Here is a 13,716-nt window from a genome sequence, read left to right as displayed (position 1 = left end):
CTGTAAACAGAATATATGAGTTAGTTACAAATGGAAATCTTGTCTGAATAGAGATATCTATGTTTGCATTTCTGACTGGATTAACAGTTAGTAATATATTCACAATAGAAAAAAAAAAACAGTTCTGCATATCCAGAGCCCCAATATGAAGTCAAGATTGAATTAGTTTTGAGAAACAGAGAAAATGTTTGCACTCCTCTAAGGTGAGGGATAAAAGCATTCATGGAAGCTTTGAAGGAGAAAGAGCAGTGGCAACACGTAGAGGGGGCACAGGAGTACACGTGCACCCCCTGATAGCACTGGTACACCCCTTGACAGTCAGCATTCCTGGGCAGAGGAGGCAGGTGAGAGCACTGGTGCCCTCCCTGAGAGTGCTGGCTGGGCAGTGGGGGAGCCAAGAGAAGTGATCCCTCTGGCCGATTGCACACACCCAGAAGTGCCAGCGGTGTGCCGCTGCCATTTCTGGGTCAGTGTGATTGGCTGTGGGCCCCCATCTGGTTGGTATGATCGGCTGCAGGGGACACCCTCCCCAGTCGTTGACTGGCTTCTGGGGGGGCAAGTGCCCCCCCGACTCAGGAGGTACCAGTTGCCCATGAGAAAGAGATAGTGTGACATGTTAACTTTGAAGGAGCCAGTGCTTTCTTTCTGTTAATGGGCAAATGTGCCATGAAGGTGACTAAGTTGGAGGGAAAGTACTGTTACTAGGGATGTAAGTCAGAAATTTACAGAGTGACAGATTCTTTTTGGCTTCATCTATATTAAAAATATGAACATTTCTGAATGCTAGCTCATAATCTTCTCATCTGACTTGATTATATCAAATATGTTTGAATTGGGTACATACAACTTTCCTTCCACCTCTCCTTCCATCATGTATCAGCTGTTTTTCTGCATCCTCACTTGCCAGCACATTACCATGTTTTTTATCAGTGTATTCTGGAAAAAATCCATGAGGTCCTTCATACTAATTCCACAGTGAATACATCATGCACAGAGGCAGGTTGGTACACTCTGCCATGGCAAATCATGCAAGGGCTTGGAAAGGCAGAGGACCAGCTAATCTGGTTATACCTGTACAATCACTGAATCTCATCTACACAGCAAAAGAAGAACATTGTGTTATAATTATGACAGACAAGCAGGTGCTATGAAAGGGGGATATTAGCTTAGGCTTCCTGGTTCTTAAAGCCTAGATCAGTGGTGCTCAACCTTTTTGCCTGGTAGGCCAAATCTAGCTGGTGCTCCTGCTCCAGCACCCAGGTGAGCACAGCAGGCACTATATGGGAGTCAGGAGCAGGGAGGAGAGGAGGGATCCAGACCCACGTGGGTCCCGCATGCATGTGTGCCTCCTTACTTGACTGGAGGCGGAGATGGACGCAGCAGCAGTGGAGCCAGCAGTGGGGGCAGCAGCCACTGATCCCCCTAAGGTAAGTGGGCAGAGGGACCAGACGCAGCTGAGCCGGATCCAGAGGGGAAGTCCCCCGGATCCCTCTTAGCTGAGCTGGTAGGGAGCCACGCTCCTGAACCGCAGCATGTGAACAGAGCACGCAAACAGGCACACTCTATAAGAGTGCGCCGGCATTTGTGTCAGCGTTCACGCCGGTGGGCAAGCAAGAAAGGCCAGGAGGGAGACTCCTGCTAGGGCAGGGCGAAGGCACTGCACTAAGCCATAAACAAGCAGCAACTCCTATGATGGTGTTGACATGGAGTGCTGCCAGGGCCCCTGCCCGGGTGGCGCAGCCTACGCGGGGTTTGTCTGAGGTCTCCACTCAGCCAGAACCCCTGGGGGGGCTGGCATCTCCCTACCCTCTAGCCTGAGGAAGTTGCCCAGCAAGGCCTGGGGGGCAGGGATTGGGGACCCCCACACCTGTCCTGCAGATGCCCACCTTTGGGCCCTGGAGGTGCAGGTGAGGGAGCTCCAGGAGGAGGTTAGCAGGCTGAGGGGAATCAGGGAGGCAGAGGATGAAATTAATGGCTATTTTCTTTCCCTGCGGGGCCACACACCCAAGGAAGAAGCACCGCGGGAAGTGCCCTCCACTGCAGAGTGGCAGATGGTCACCTCCAGAACCAGGGCTGCTCGTAACACAGCAGTGCCAGTTCCTTCAGTCTGGCTGGAGAACAGGTCCGAGGCCCTGGCAACACTGGAGGAGAAGGAGGGGGAGGAGGCAACCGGAGAGGAGGCAACTCCACACTCTCCATGATCCGAGCAGGCTGAAGGAACTAAGCAGTCCCGGAGAAAAAGTGTCAAGTGATCGTCATAGGCGACTCCATTCTGAGAGGTACGGAGGGCCCCATCTGTCGCCACGACCCCTCGACACATGAGGTCTATTGCCTACCTGGAGTAAAGATTCAGGACATGAAGGGGATGATCCAGGCCATGATCCAGCCCACTGATTATTACCCCATGGTCCTAATCCACGTGGGTACTAATGATGCGGCCAGGAGAAGCCCTGATCACCTGATGGCGGACTACCATGCTCTGGGGGGTGTGCTGAAGGAGGTAGGTACACAAGTGGTTTTCTCTTCTGTCCTACCAGTGAGCGGACGTGCATCGCAGTCACCAACTGGCGGCTTCGGGAATGGTGTCTCAAAGCCGGCTTTGGCTTCCTCAACAACAACCTACACATCATGATGAGAGACATGCTCAGATGGGATGGGCTCCACCTTTCCCCTAAAGGTAAGTGTGTGTTTTCTTCTAGGTTGGCGAATCTCCTCTGGCAGGCTTTAAACTAGGCTCGTTGGAGGAAGGGGAAGACAAGGGCGGAGGAAGCTTTAGACTGCCAACACCCACAAGTACAGTCCAGCCTAGACCGATGAGTGGAACATACACACAGGTAAGCAACAGGGACCAGGACAATGCTGAAAGTAGGGGGAAGTGCACACACTCACAGGAGGCCTCAAATGCTTCTACCCAAACATTCAAAGTATGGGAAACAAGCAAGAGGAACACAAACAAAGACATAGTGGGGCTCACTGAAACGTGGTGGGACCCAATGCATGACTGGGCGGTGAATATCAAGGGCTATATGATGTACAGGAGGGATAGGACAGGGAGGAAAGATGGGGGTGTGGAGCTCTACATTAAGGAAGAATACACAGCCTCATCAATTAGCAAAGAGTCAGAGGAGGGGCACTCTGAACTGCTCTGGGTTAGAATACAAGGCAGTCGAGGGGAAAGAGACTTAACGGTGGGGGTCTACTACAAACCAAGGGGAAGAGCTCAAACAGGAATTCTTAAGTCAGCTCATGGAGGTAGCGAAGTCAAAGGATGTGGTCATAATGGGGGACCTGAACTTCCTGGACATCTGCTGGGAAGAACAGTCAGCCAGGTCTGAACGCTCACATAGGTTCCTAGCCAGAATGCAGGACCTCCATCTAACCCAGGAGGTGCACAGCCCCACCAGGGGAGACGCCTTGTTGGACCTGGTGCTAGCTACTGGCGAAACCTGGTGAGGGGGCTGCAGATACTCGACCACCTGGGTGACAGCGATCATTGCCTGCTGGAATTCACCATCCAGTGCAAGGTGGCAAAGGCCTACAGCAAGGCAGCAGCCCTAGATTTCAGGAGGGTGGACTTCAATAAGCTAAGGAGAATAGTCAGGGAAGCACTGAGGTCCTGGAGGGGAGGGAAGCCAGGTGTCCAAGAAGAGTGGTTGTAATTCCAACATGGATCAAAGGGGACAGGTGGGCGCAAAAGACCCCATGGCTCACCAAAAGCATTCAGGAATGTCTCCTAGCTAAAAGGGAGTTGCTCGGGGATGTAGTGGGGCAGTCAGGAAGGCAAAGGTGGAGATGGAACTGAGACTACCTTCCCGGATCAAGGAGAAGAAGTCCTTTTTTAAATACATAGGGGGCAAAAAGAAGGTTCTGGGTAACGTGGGGCCCTTGCAAGACATGCTCAGAAATTTGGTCGTCACACCAGAAGACAAAGCTAACCTATTTAATGATTTCTTTGCCTCCATTTTTCTGAGCAGGGACTGGAACAGCCACCCCGCTCTGGGCCCCCCTTACACCTCAGGGGAGGCGTGCTTAGGCCAAAGGTTAGTGAGGAACTAGTTAGAGAACTTCTGGAGGGACTGGATGTATTCAAATCAGCCGGTCCAGACGATCTCCACCCCAGAGTACTGAGGGAATTAGCTGAGGTCATTGCGGGACCCTTGGTATGGCTTTATGAGCACTCGTGGTGCTCTGGTGTGGTGTCAGAGAACTGGAAGAGGGCAATGTGGTTCCCATCTTCAAAAAAGGGAGGAAGGAGGACCCAGGAAACTATAGGCCAGTTAGTCTTACCTCGATCCTGGGGAAGCTTTTTGAGAGAATTATTCTGGCACATGTCCACAAGGGGCCAGCAGGGGAGATTATGTTTAAGGGCAACCAACACGGGTTCATTAGCAGCAGATCTTGTCAGACCAACCTGGTGGCCTTCTATGACCAGATCACCAAATCCTTAAATGCAGGGGTAGCGGTGGACATAGTTTTCCTGGACCTTAGGAAGGCCTTTGACACTGTCTCTCACCCCATTCTTATTAAGAAACTGGGGAACTGTGGTGTTGACACCTACATAGTCAAATAGGTCACCAACAGGCTGGAGGGCCGCACCAAGACAGTGCTGGTTGATGGGTCATTTTCAACCTGGAGGGATGTGGGCAGTGGGGTTCCCCAGGGCTCAGTCCTTGGGCCCACACTGTTCAACATCTTCATCAGTGACTTGGACAAGGGGGTAAAAAGCACCCTGTTCAAATTTTCTGATGACATTAAGATGTGGGGGGATGTGGGCATGCTAGAAGGAAGGAATAGGCTACAATCGGACCTAGACAGGTTACAGGGGTAGGCAGACGAGAATAAGATGGGATTCAACACTGAAAAGTGCAAGGTGATGCACCTGGGGAGGAAGAACCAGCAGCATACCTATAGACTTGGGAACTCCCTTCTCATCAGTACAGAGGCAGAAGAGGATCTTGGAGTCATCACTGATGCCAAGATGAACGTGAGTCGGCAGTGTGGGGATGCAGTCAGGAAGGCCAACCATACCTTGTCATGCATCTACAAATGCATCTCAAGCAGATCCAAGGAGGTGATCCTCCCCGTCTATGCAGGACTGGTCAGGCCACAGCTGGAGTACTGTGTCTGGTCCTGGGCACCGCACTTCAAGAGGGATATGAACAACATGGAGAGGGTCCAGAGGAAGGCCACTCTCATGATCAGGGCGCAGCAAGGCAAGCCCTATGAGGAGAGGCTATGGGACCTGAACCTGTTCAGCCTCCACAAGAGAAGGCTGAGGGGGGATCTAGTGGCCTGTTACAAACTAGTCAGAGGGGACCAGCAGGCACTGGGGGAGTCGCTGTTCCCCTGAGCACTACCAGGATTGACTAGGAATAACAGTCCCAAGCTGGCAGAGGGTAGATTTAGGCTAGATATCAGAAAGCACTACTTCACTGTCAGAGCGGCTAGGATCTGTTACCAGCTTCCAAGAGAAGTGGTGCTGGCTCCTACCCTGGGGGTCTTTAAGAAGAGGTTAGATGAACACCTTGCTGGGGTCGTTTGACCCCAGTACTCTTTCCTGCCATGGCAGGGGTTGGACTCGATGATCTGCTCAGGTACCTTCTGGGACCTGGTGACTGTCTATAAACTCACTGGGGGGACCAGAAGGGTTGGGGGAGACACTGTTTCCCCTAGTGCCCCCTGGCATGACAAGGAACAATGGACACAAATTATTGGAGAGTAGGTTTAGATTAGACATCCGCAAGAACTACTTCACAGTCAGGGCAGTTAGGATCTGGAACCAACTTCCAAGGGAAGTGGTGCTGGCTCCTACCCTGGGGATCTTTAAGAAGAGGCTTGATGCCTGCCTGGCTGGACTCATTTGAGTCCAGTTTTTTTTTTTTTTTCCCGCCCAGGAGGGGGGTCGGACTTGAAGATCTACAAGGTCCCTTCCGACCCTACTTCTATGATTCTATGATTCTATAGGGAAAGGAGCTTGGCTCAGTCCAATGGAGAGGGAAGGCGGTATAGGCCAGCCCTGTCAGAAGGGGGCATGGCCAGGCTCCAACTTGGCCCACAGGGGAAAGAGTGAATGGCCCATGCCCAACAGGAGGGAAGGAGTTGTGACCAATGTCTGTAGAGGAAGAGGGTATGGCGAAGCCCTAACCCAGCCCCACAGAGAAAGAAGGGGTCATGGCTTAGCTCTGCAGGCAGAAGGGGGCATGGCCAGGCCCCAACTCAGGCTCATGGGGGAAAAGGGTGGTGCCCAGCCCTGTGGAGGAAAAGGGCATGACCCCCACTCCCATTTCCTTTCCACCTTTCATTTCATTCCCACCCGCATCCCATTAATTCTCCACCTTCGCAGTTTCATGTCCCCTTCCAACAACCTATCTCACACTCTTCCACCTACAGTAAGCATAGGAGCCTGTCCTGACTCACCAACCCTGTAGTGGCAAATCACAGTACAAGCTCCTTATAGGTCTCTGTTTGCTAGCCCTGTCATGGCAAGTCACAGCTGTGCAGGTGGGGGACAGTCAGAGAAGGTTTTTAGCCTTAAGTTGTGACAGCTCCAAACTTGAGCTAGCACTAACAGGACGCAGCTACACGTGCAATTACTCTGATGCAATAAACTCCAGTGCAGTTCATGCCAGAGTCAGCTGTTCCTAGGTGCAGTGTTTACATGTGCACCCAGAATAGCAGCAATTTGAGTGAGGGCAGAGCAGCCCCAGACTAGCAGGAGGCCTGGGGGGTCAAGACCCTTACTTCACTGACTTGTGACAATTTGAATTTTAGTTCTGATTCAAGTGAATGTGGGTATCAGCAGCAATGTCTGAACTCTAAAAAGCCAAAGTCCTTTTAATGCCTCTGCACTGAAACTGGGAAATTATGTCTGCCACACTCACCCCCTTAAATAGGGTCAACTGAGCCTGAGTCTGGTGATTGGTTCCAGGGCTGCTTTTAAGAAGGTCTCGCAGCACCTGGCCCCTCCTGGCAAAAAAAATTATTTGCTCACTATTTTAAAATAAATGGGATGCTCTTTGCATGCGTCCTGTATTCAGCAGTTCATTTAACAAATTCTACATGCTGCACCCTGCACCTGCCCCAGTTACTCCAGCAGTCTCTGTAGCTGCTCTTCTGAAGAATGCCACTGTTGCCCTCCCCTGCCCTTCCTCAACCTTAGGGCAGCCCCTGTTGCCAGTGCTCTTTACCCACCCCCCCATGCTCCTAGCAGCACGCTCTGCTGAGAGTGGGTGGATGCACAGGTGGAGCACAGCCCACCTTGCCTCCTCCACTCCTTCTAGGCTCCCAGGGCTAGCAGAAGGATGCCACGAGTGTGTGAAATCTTGCAGTGCCAGCCTCAGCAGCAGGGGCTACCTTTCCCCCTGAGGGTTCAGCACGGGGCAGACAGTAGGAAAAACAGGGCAAAGCAGGGTGCTATCCTGCTCCTGCTGTCCTTAAGTGGTACCAGATTGATTAGTGATCCTCAGAGTTTTTAACCTCAAGCCCCCCCCCCACCCCACTACTCTCTTTTCTGCACTTACACCTATTTGAAAAATACATACATATACCTATACCTTTTCAGGTACAAGAGTGAAAAGTTCTGCCATTTTTAATCAAGGAAAAAAAATATGCCTCAGGTATCAAAAGTTAGGTATATATTGCTCTAGAGCAATGGGCTAGCCCATTAAAAAGTGACTGGACATGGATAAGTACTAATAGATTTTCATACACTTTGGCGTTTCTTATTTTCATCCTATTACCTTCCTCAGTGGCATGTCAAAGCCTTCAGTAACTTCACTAACATGACTCTTGACGTTGCCCTAGAACCAAGTGAAAATATAATGTACTTTTGGTCTGATACACTTTATAACCCGTGTATCTTAGCCTCTACAAGGAACGCATTCATAATTGATGCTCTCTCCCTCATCATTTTCTTCCCTCGTCTTGTCTTTGTCATTGTCTTCCTTTATTTTCCTCAGGGCTGGGGATCTGTCTTTACTTGTATTGTGGAGTGCCAGATGAATAGGTGGGACCACAGGAATAACTAACAACAAGCTGACAGGCTCTGCTCATTCATATGTGTATTAAGAAATATTCTCCATGAAAAGGCATTTAATTTCAGCCTCCCTTTAAGAGTGAAAAGGGTAACTATTCTTAGACTTGCTAATCATTAATAATTATGGCAATACTAGACAGATATGATGAACTAGGCATAACCAAGAAAATGAATTATCCACAGCTGATGACTCAAGAACTCTTATGTAAGTTTGATAAGGGCAAACAACCTTGCATTTTATATGCTATGTTTTGTTAATTTATGAGAGACTTCTATGAAAGCCTTATAATGTGATGTCCAGACCACACAGGATAACTAACAAAGAACAAGGTGTGGCATAGTGAGAGATGGTTAAAGAGAGTTAAGAAACCCTGGTATTTGATTACCCAACAAACAAAGAAGAAGAGGTAATTCTACATCACTTTCTTAGCTTAATGCCTGCAAAAAATCACACTGACATGAAGACAGGAAGAGCAAAATGAATGTGCACAGCTTGATTATAATCCATAGTAAAGGACGGAATAACGTTTTTTTCCCAGGAGTAAAGTGATAAAGACAGTGAACAGTGCATAACCTTTATTAAGGCTCTTAATCCATTTAACAAGTACCTTTTTCAATCACCTCCAGCTGCCAAGTTTAAAAGGAATGGAGTTTGTCATAGTTTGGATACTGAAAGTCATGTTTCTCATGGGGCCAGTAACATTCCTGAACCATCTACAACTGATACAGATAGCAATTATCTTACTGAAAGAAATTAACCAGGCAAGCTGATGTGCTGCACGCTGATAAGCATCTGCAAACTAGCAGATAGCACAGTTCACTGGCTACCCAAATTGTTTTCTGCAGTTTGGCTTTTAACCTAAATTTACCACAAACACTGAAATACTTTCTTCCTCCCTATTTATGTTTGTATCCTGCCAGTGCATGCAGATATGAGATCATTAAGGAATCTGTATTATTGTTTTGTCTAATAGGATGGCTAGCTATTGTCTTGTTAGATCTCACAAGTTATTCTCAAAGAACTTGGTGAGAATGGCAAGACTCCTATTTAACAGATATAATTTATTCCCACAAAGCATACTTCCAACAAATGAACTATGAATAAAATCTGCATTCTTTCTTTGTATTTTATCTCAGTGTATAATCTAAGGTGTAACTTTACATTTGTACCCATAACTCAATTGTATGCAGATATCTATTCACCTATGCTTACCCTTTCTGAGAAAAAAAATATTACTTCCATATTTCTTCAATAATATTGTATTTGTTGAAAAAATCTCAACCATCCTCAATTCTTTGTCTAACACATGGGGAAGAGAAGTTGTGTTCTTTCGAACCAACACTATTATAATCTCTTAGCCCCCAGAAGTAGAAAGCATTTTAACTAGAAATGCAAATATAGCAGTTGGTCACATTCCTTTGGTGTACCAACTCCTTTTTTGCCTTCCAGTATCTCAAACACTGCAATTAGTAAACACATCCCTCTGGCAATCCTTCTACATCCCTGTTCAACAAACAGTACACTAATTTTGTAAATACAGATCCTACCTCCACAAGGATGTAGTCAATGTGATCAAAAGCTGATCACTATTTTGTCATAGCTGTCTTAACGTGCCTCTTGCTAAACTATCAAGTTGTAATAGTTTCTTATCCTTTTCATAATCCCACAATATAAAATTACTGGAATGGTGGAAAAAACTTTTTCTCAAATACATTTCTATTACTAAAAGCTGCAGCGCACAGATGAAACATTGTATTTGAACACTCTAAAACCCCAATCCCAGTGTCAGGTTGCATATTTCCAATCCAAACATTTTGTTAGTAACTATTTTCTTTAAATTAATACCCCCGACACACACACGAGGAAAACAAAAACTACCTCAAATCCCATTTTAATTCTCTTAGATGTTAAATATAATATAGTAAGTTCCATCATGTCAAATTCAGTCAGTCGGTTGTTCTCTAGTTTCACCTTACGTTTAAGATGCATAAAAAGTGTCTTATAAATTTGATAGCACAAAAAGCATCAGAGCAGCAACATATGAACATCTAACAAGAATTTCCAAATGATTCTTCATCACCAAAGTACTGTGAACGATCATATATCTGAAGGTATCTGAGTTTTTGCCAAAAGATGCATTACTAATATTTCCCTGTGGTCAAATTTATCTACAAGTACAAAAAATCAAAAAAGATATAGTCTAAAACTTTCCATTATATGTTCAAGACAGCTATATTTTGTTTGACTAGACTAAAATAAATGACCATTTAACTGTGGAAGAAAGCCACTTGGAGTGAAAAGATAATGGAGTATGAGTGACCATGGGCAGATCCAGGAATTTGAAAAGGGGGATGCAAGAGATGCTACCAGTGCCACAGGGGAAGTTGCAGGGACTGCTGAGACCCCCACAGTAGGTGAACCAGTTGCTGGGGACTTTGTGGAGTCCTTAAAACAGATAAGACTTCCCTTACTGCTCTTGGTACCTGCTCCCTTCTCCAACAGAAGTTGCCTCTGGGTGCAAGAAGCGGGCCTCTGCCTGCTGCTTTTGCTGTCCCTGGCTGATCTGGGGGCTCCTGGGGGCTGTAGTAAGAAGCTGCACAGGGTGCTATGTTCCTGCTCCCTCCTTCCCCATCTCATTTCCCCTGCTGGCCTGAGGGCTCCAGCTGTGAGGAGCAGCTGCGTGGAAAGCTGGGCAAGGCTAGGATGGTACCGTCAGTGGGCAATCCCCTCCTTCCAGGTGCTCCTGCTCCCTGCCTACAGAAGCTGGTGCTTGAAGGCGGGGGATCACCCATTGACACACCCTCCCCAGCCCTGCCCATCACTCTCTGCAGATGCTCCCTTCAAGCCAGCAGGGGAAGCACAGTGGAGGGAGCCACTAGTGACCTAGTGTCCCATGCCACTCCTGGCAGCGCCCAACTGAAGTAGGGCAGGAGGAGCCTTGAGGTTTTCATGACCCTGAGTCAGCTGGGGACAGCAGCAGCAGTGGGCAGGTCCCCCTTTCCTTACATGTTCCCTGTTTGGTCCCCCTGGGTGTCCCACTCCAGCCCAGGGCTCTAGCCATTCCTCAGACACTGCAGGGGACCCAGGTATCCTAGGCCCCAGGGAATTGGAGCCACTGGCACATGACTGTCACTGCTGAAGGGGGTGCAACCATACCACTGCATCTCCCTTGATTCTGCCCCCGTGAGTGACACACCATGTTTACCCACTTGCTCTATTTCAGCAAGTCATTTTCTCCAGGTTAGACTACTTGACCCATGTAGTAGCTATAGAAATCTGGACAAAAGTATGGGAGTCTGCATTTCCCTGAAACAGGTTATTTCATCGAGTTCCATGTATTATTTCAGTAGCTGCCAGTTAGCAGCACTGCTCCTCAAAGAAATTTCTCCCCTTCAGTCCTGAAACTCCTTATTCTAAAGCCAGGCATTGCATAGTGTGTAAAGGCATAGCTAGCCACAACAAAATGAGAAGTCATTATCATGTTGGTGGATATGAGCCAGTAAAAAACAACTGTTAGCTTGTTTTAAATGAATTCATTTCAGCATATTTAGTGGTAATGAAGTGATTGGCAAACTCATGCTAAAACTATTTTAGCAGTGAATTAGCTGTCACTCCAGTTAGATGGACTTACATTGTTCATGTGACCAAAACCTTACTTACAGGCTTAACGGGCTTTAACTCAACAAGCTCCTGGTGGGTTTGTCGGTAGGAGTATGAATCAAGTCCACCTATGAAATCAACTGAAAATACAACAGTTCCAAAAATGAATAAATGGAAATGAAAATACAATCACACCAACTGAAACAAACATGGAAAATGAATCTGAATCATAAAGAAACAGAAAGACAAGTAAATGAAACGTATATGAAACTTGCTTACAGAAAGCTCTCTACCCAGCCTCTTTCTGTTCATTTGTTCTTATGCATGATGTGGTCAAACAGTTGTGCAGGGGTCCAAGTAGGAACGTTAATGTATGCAGAGTTGCACCACATGCAACCAAAGACTGGTTTGTGAACATGGCTCTTCAGGGGGTCTGAGTTGATGACTCAGCTGAAATTCCCACTGAAGTGCATGAGTGTGTAACCTATAGGGGAAGTGCAATATGAGAACTTTGTGAGTCAAATATAAGTTACATAAGTACAAATCAATAGAGTGAAATCAGTGGAAGTTAAATAAGTGAAGACAACAGAATTTGAGCCTTGATTTATGTGATTCAAATGAATAAACTAGTGATGAGTAAAAATCAAAAGGCAACAAAGGCTTATGTGGACAACTGATGTCATAAGAACCCACTCTCTGTTTCTCTCAAGATTTCCACATCAGAAATAATAAATATCTATTGCTGAGGTAAAATCCTGTTTATGTGGTCAAAATGATTTGAAATGAAACACAATTAAGCCCAAGTATTCCAGGTCTTCATTCTTAGTAAGATTCTTCAGGATATGTCTACATGGCATAATGAAATGCTAAACAGAGATACTTATCATAGCTCTTAACAGAGAAGCTTGTGCACTGAATGCAGAATAGCTTTGTTAGCATAAAAAGTTAATAAGCTTTGTTTCTCAGCAGAGCTAATTAGTTTGAAAAGCGCCCTATCCTAAACCAGCTACCCTGCTCTTTGGCTTTGGATTAAATAGAGCCAACAAGGGTCTCTCTCAATGGCAATGCATTACAGGCATACCTCGGAGATATTGCGGGTTCGGTTCCAGACCACCGCAATAAAGCGAATATCGCAATAAAGCCAGTTACATGAATTCTTTGGTTTCCCAGTGCATATAAAAGTTATGTTTACACTATACTGCAGTCTATTAAATGTGCAATAGCATTATGTCTAAAAAACAATGTACATACCTTAATTAAAAAATACGTTATTGCTAAAAAATGCTAACCACCATCTGAGCCTTCAGTGAGTCATAATCTTTTTGCTGGTGGAGGGTCTTGCCTCGATGTTGATGGCTGCTGACTGATCAGGGTGGTGGTTGCTGAAGGTTGGGATGGCTGTGGCAATTTTTTAAAATAAGACAACAATGAAGTTTGCTGCATTGATTGACTCTTCCTTTCATGAAAGATTTCTCTGTAGCATACAATGCTGTTTGATAGCCTTTTACCCACAGTAGAACTTCTTTCAAAATTGGAGTCAATCCTCTCAAACCCTGCCGCTGCTTCATCAACTAAGTTTATGTAACATTCTAAATCCTTTGTTGTCCATTCAACAATGTTCACAGCATCTTCACCAGGAGTAGATTGCATCTCAAGAAACCACTTTCTTTGCTCATCCATAAGAAGCAACTCCTCATCCATTAAAGTTTTATCATGAGATTGCAGCAATTCAGTCACATCTTCAGGCTTCTAATTCTGTTCTCTTGCTATTTCCACCACATCTGCAGTTACTTCCTCCACTGAAGTCTTGAACCCCTCAAAGTCATTCATGAGGGTTGGAATCAACTTCTTCCAAACTCCTGTTAATGTTGATATTTTGACCTCCTCCTATGAATCACGAATGTTCTTAATGGCATCTAGAATGGTGAATCGTTTCCAGAAGGTTTTCAATTTACTTTGCCCAGATCCATCAGAGGAATCACTATCTATGGCAGCTATAGCCTTACAAAATGTAATACATTACAAAATGTATTTCTTAAATAATAAGACTTGAAAGTCGAAATTAATCCTTGATCCATGG

At 46.4% G+C, this 13,716-nt stretch overlaps 1 protein-coding gene across 3 annotated transcripts in view; it reads right to left on the bottom strand.

The window, feature by feature from the left end:
• NKAIN3 (sodium/potassium transporting ATPase interacting 3) overlaps window positions 1-13,716 on the bottom strand; it is a 691,062-nt gene that overhangs the window by 40,898 nt on the left and 636,448 nt on the right. Inside the window, exon 6 of one of the 3 annotated variants that reach the window (XM_090040059.1) lies at window positions 11,697-11,776. The exons of the other annotated variants lie outside the window; for them this stretch is intronic. Within the exon in view, the coding sequence (XP_089896185.1) occupies window positions 11,697-11,776 (80 nt within the window). The remainder of the gene's footprint in view (window positions 1-11,696; window positions 11,777-13,716) is intronic. 3 annotated transcript variants of the gene reach the window in all.

Source organism: Crocodylus siamensis, chromosome 3, assembly GCF_052110815.1.
Source record: "Crocodylus siamensis isolate JL-2025a chromosome 3, ASM5211081v1, whole genome shotgun sequence".
In the NCBI taxonomy this organism is placed as follows: domain Eukaryota; kingdom Metazoa; phylum Chordata; order Crocodylia; family Crocodylidae; genus Crocodylus; species Crocodylus siamensis.
Note: the sequence above shows the minus strand (reverse complement) of the source record. Positions and strands in the feature narration are given on the sequence as shown.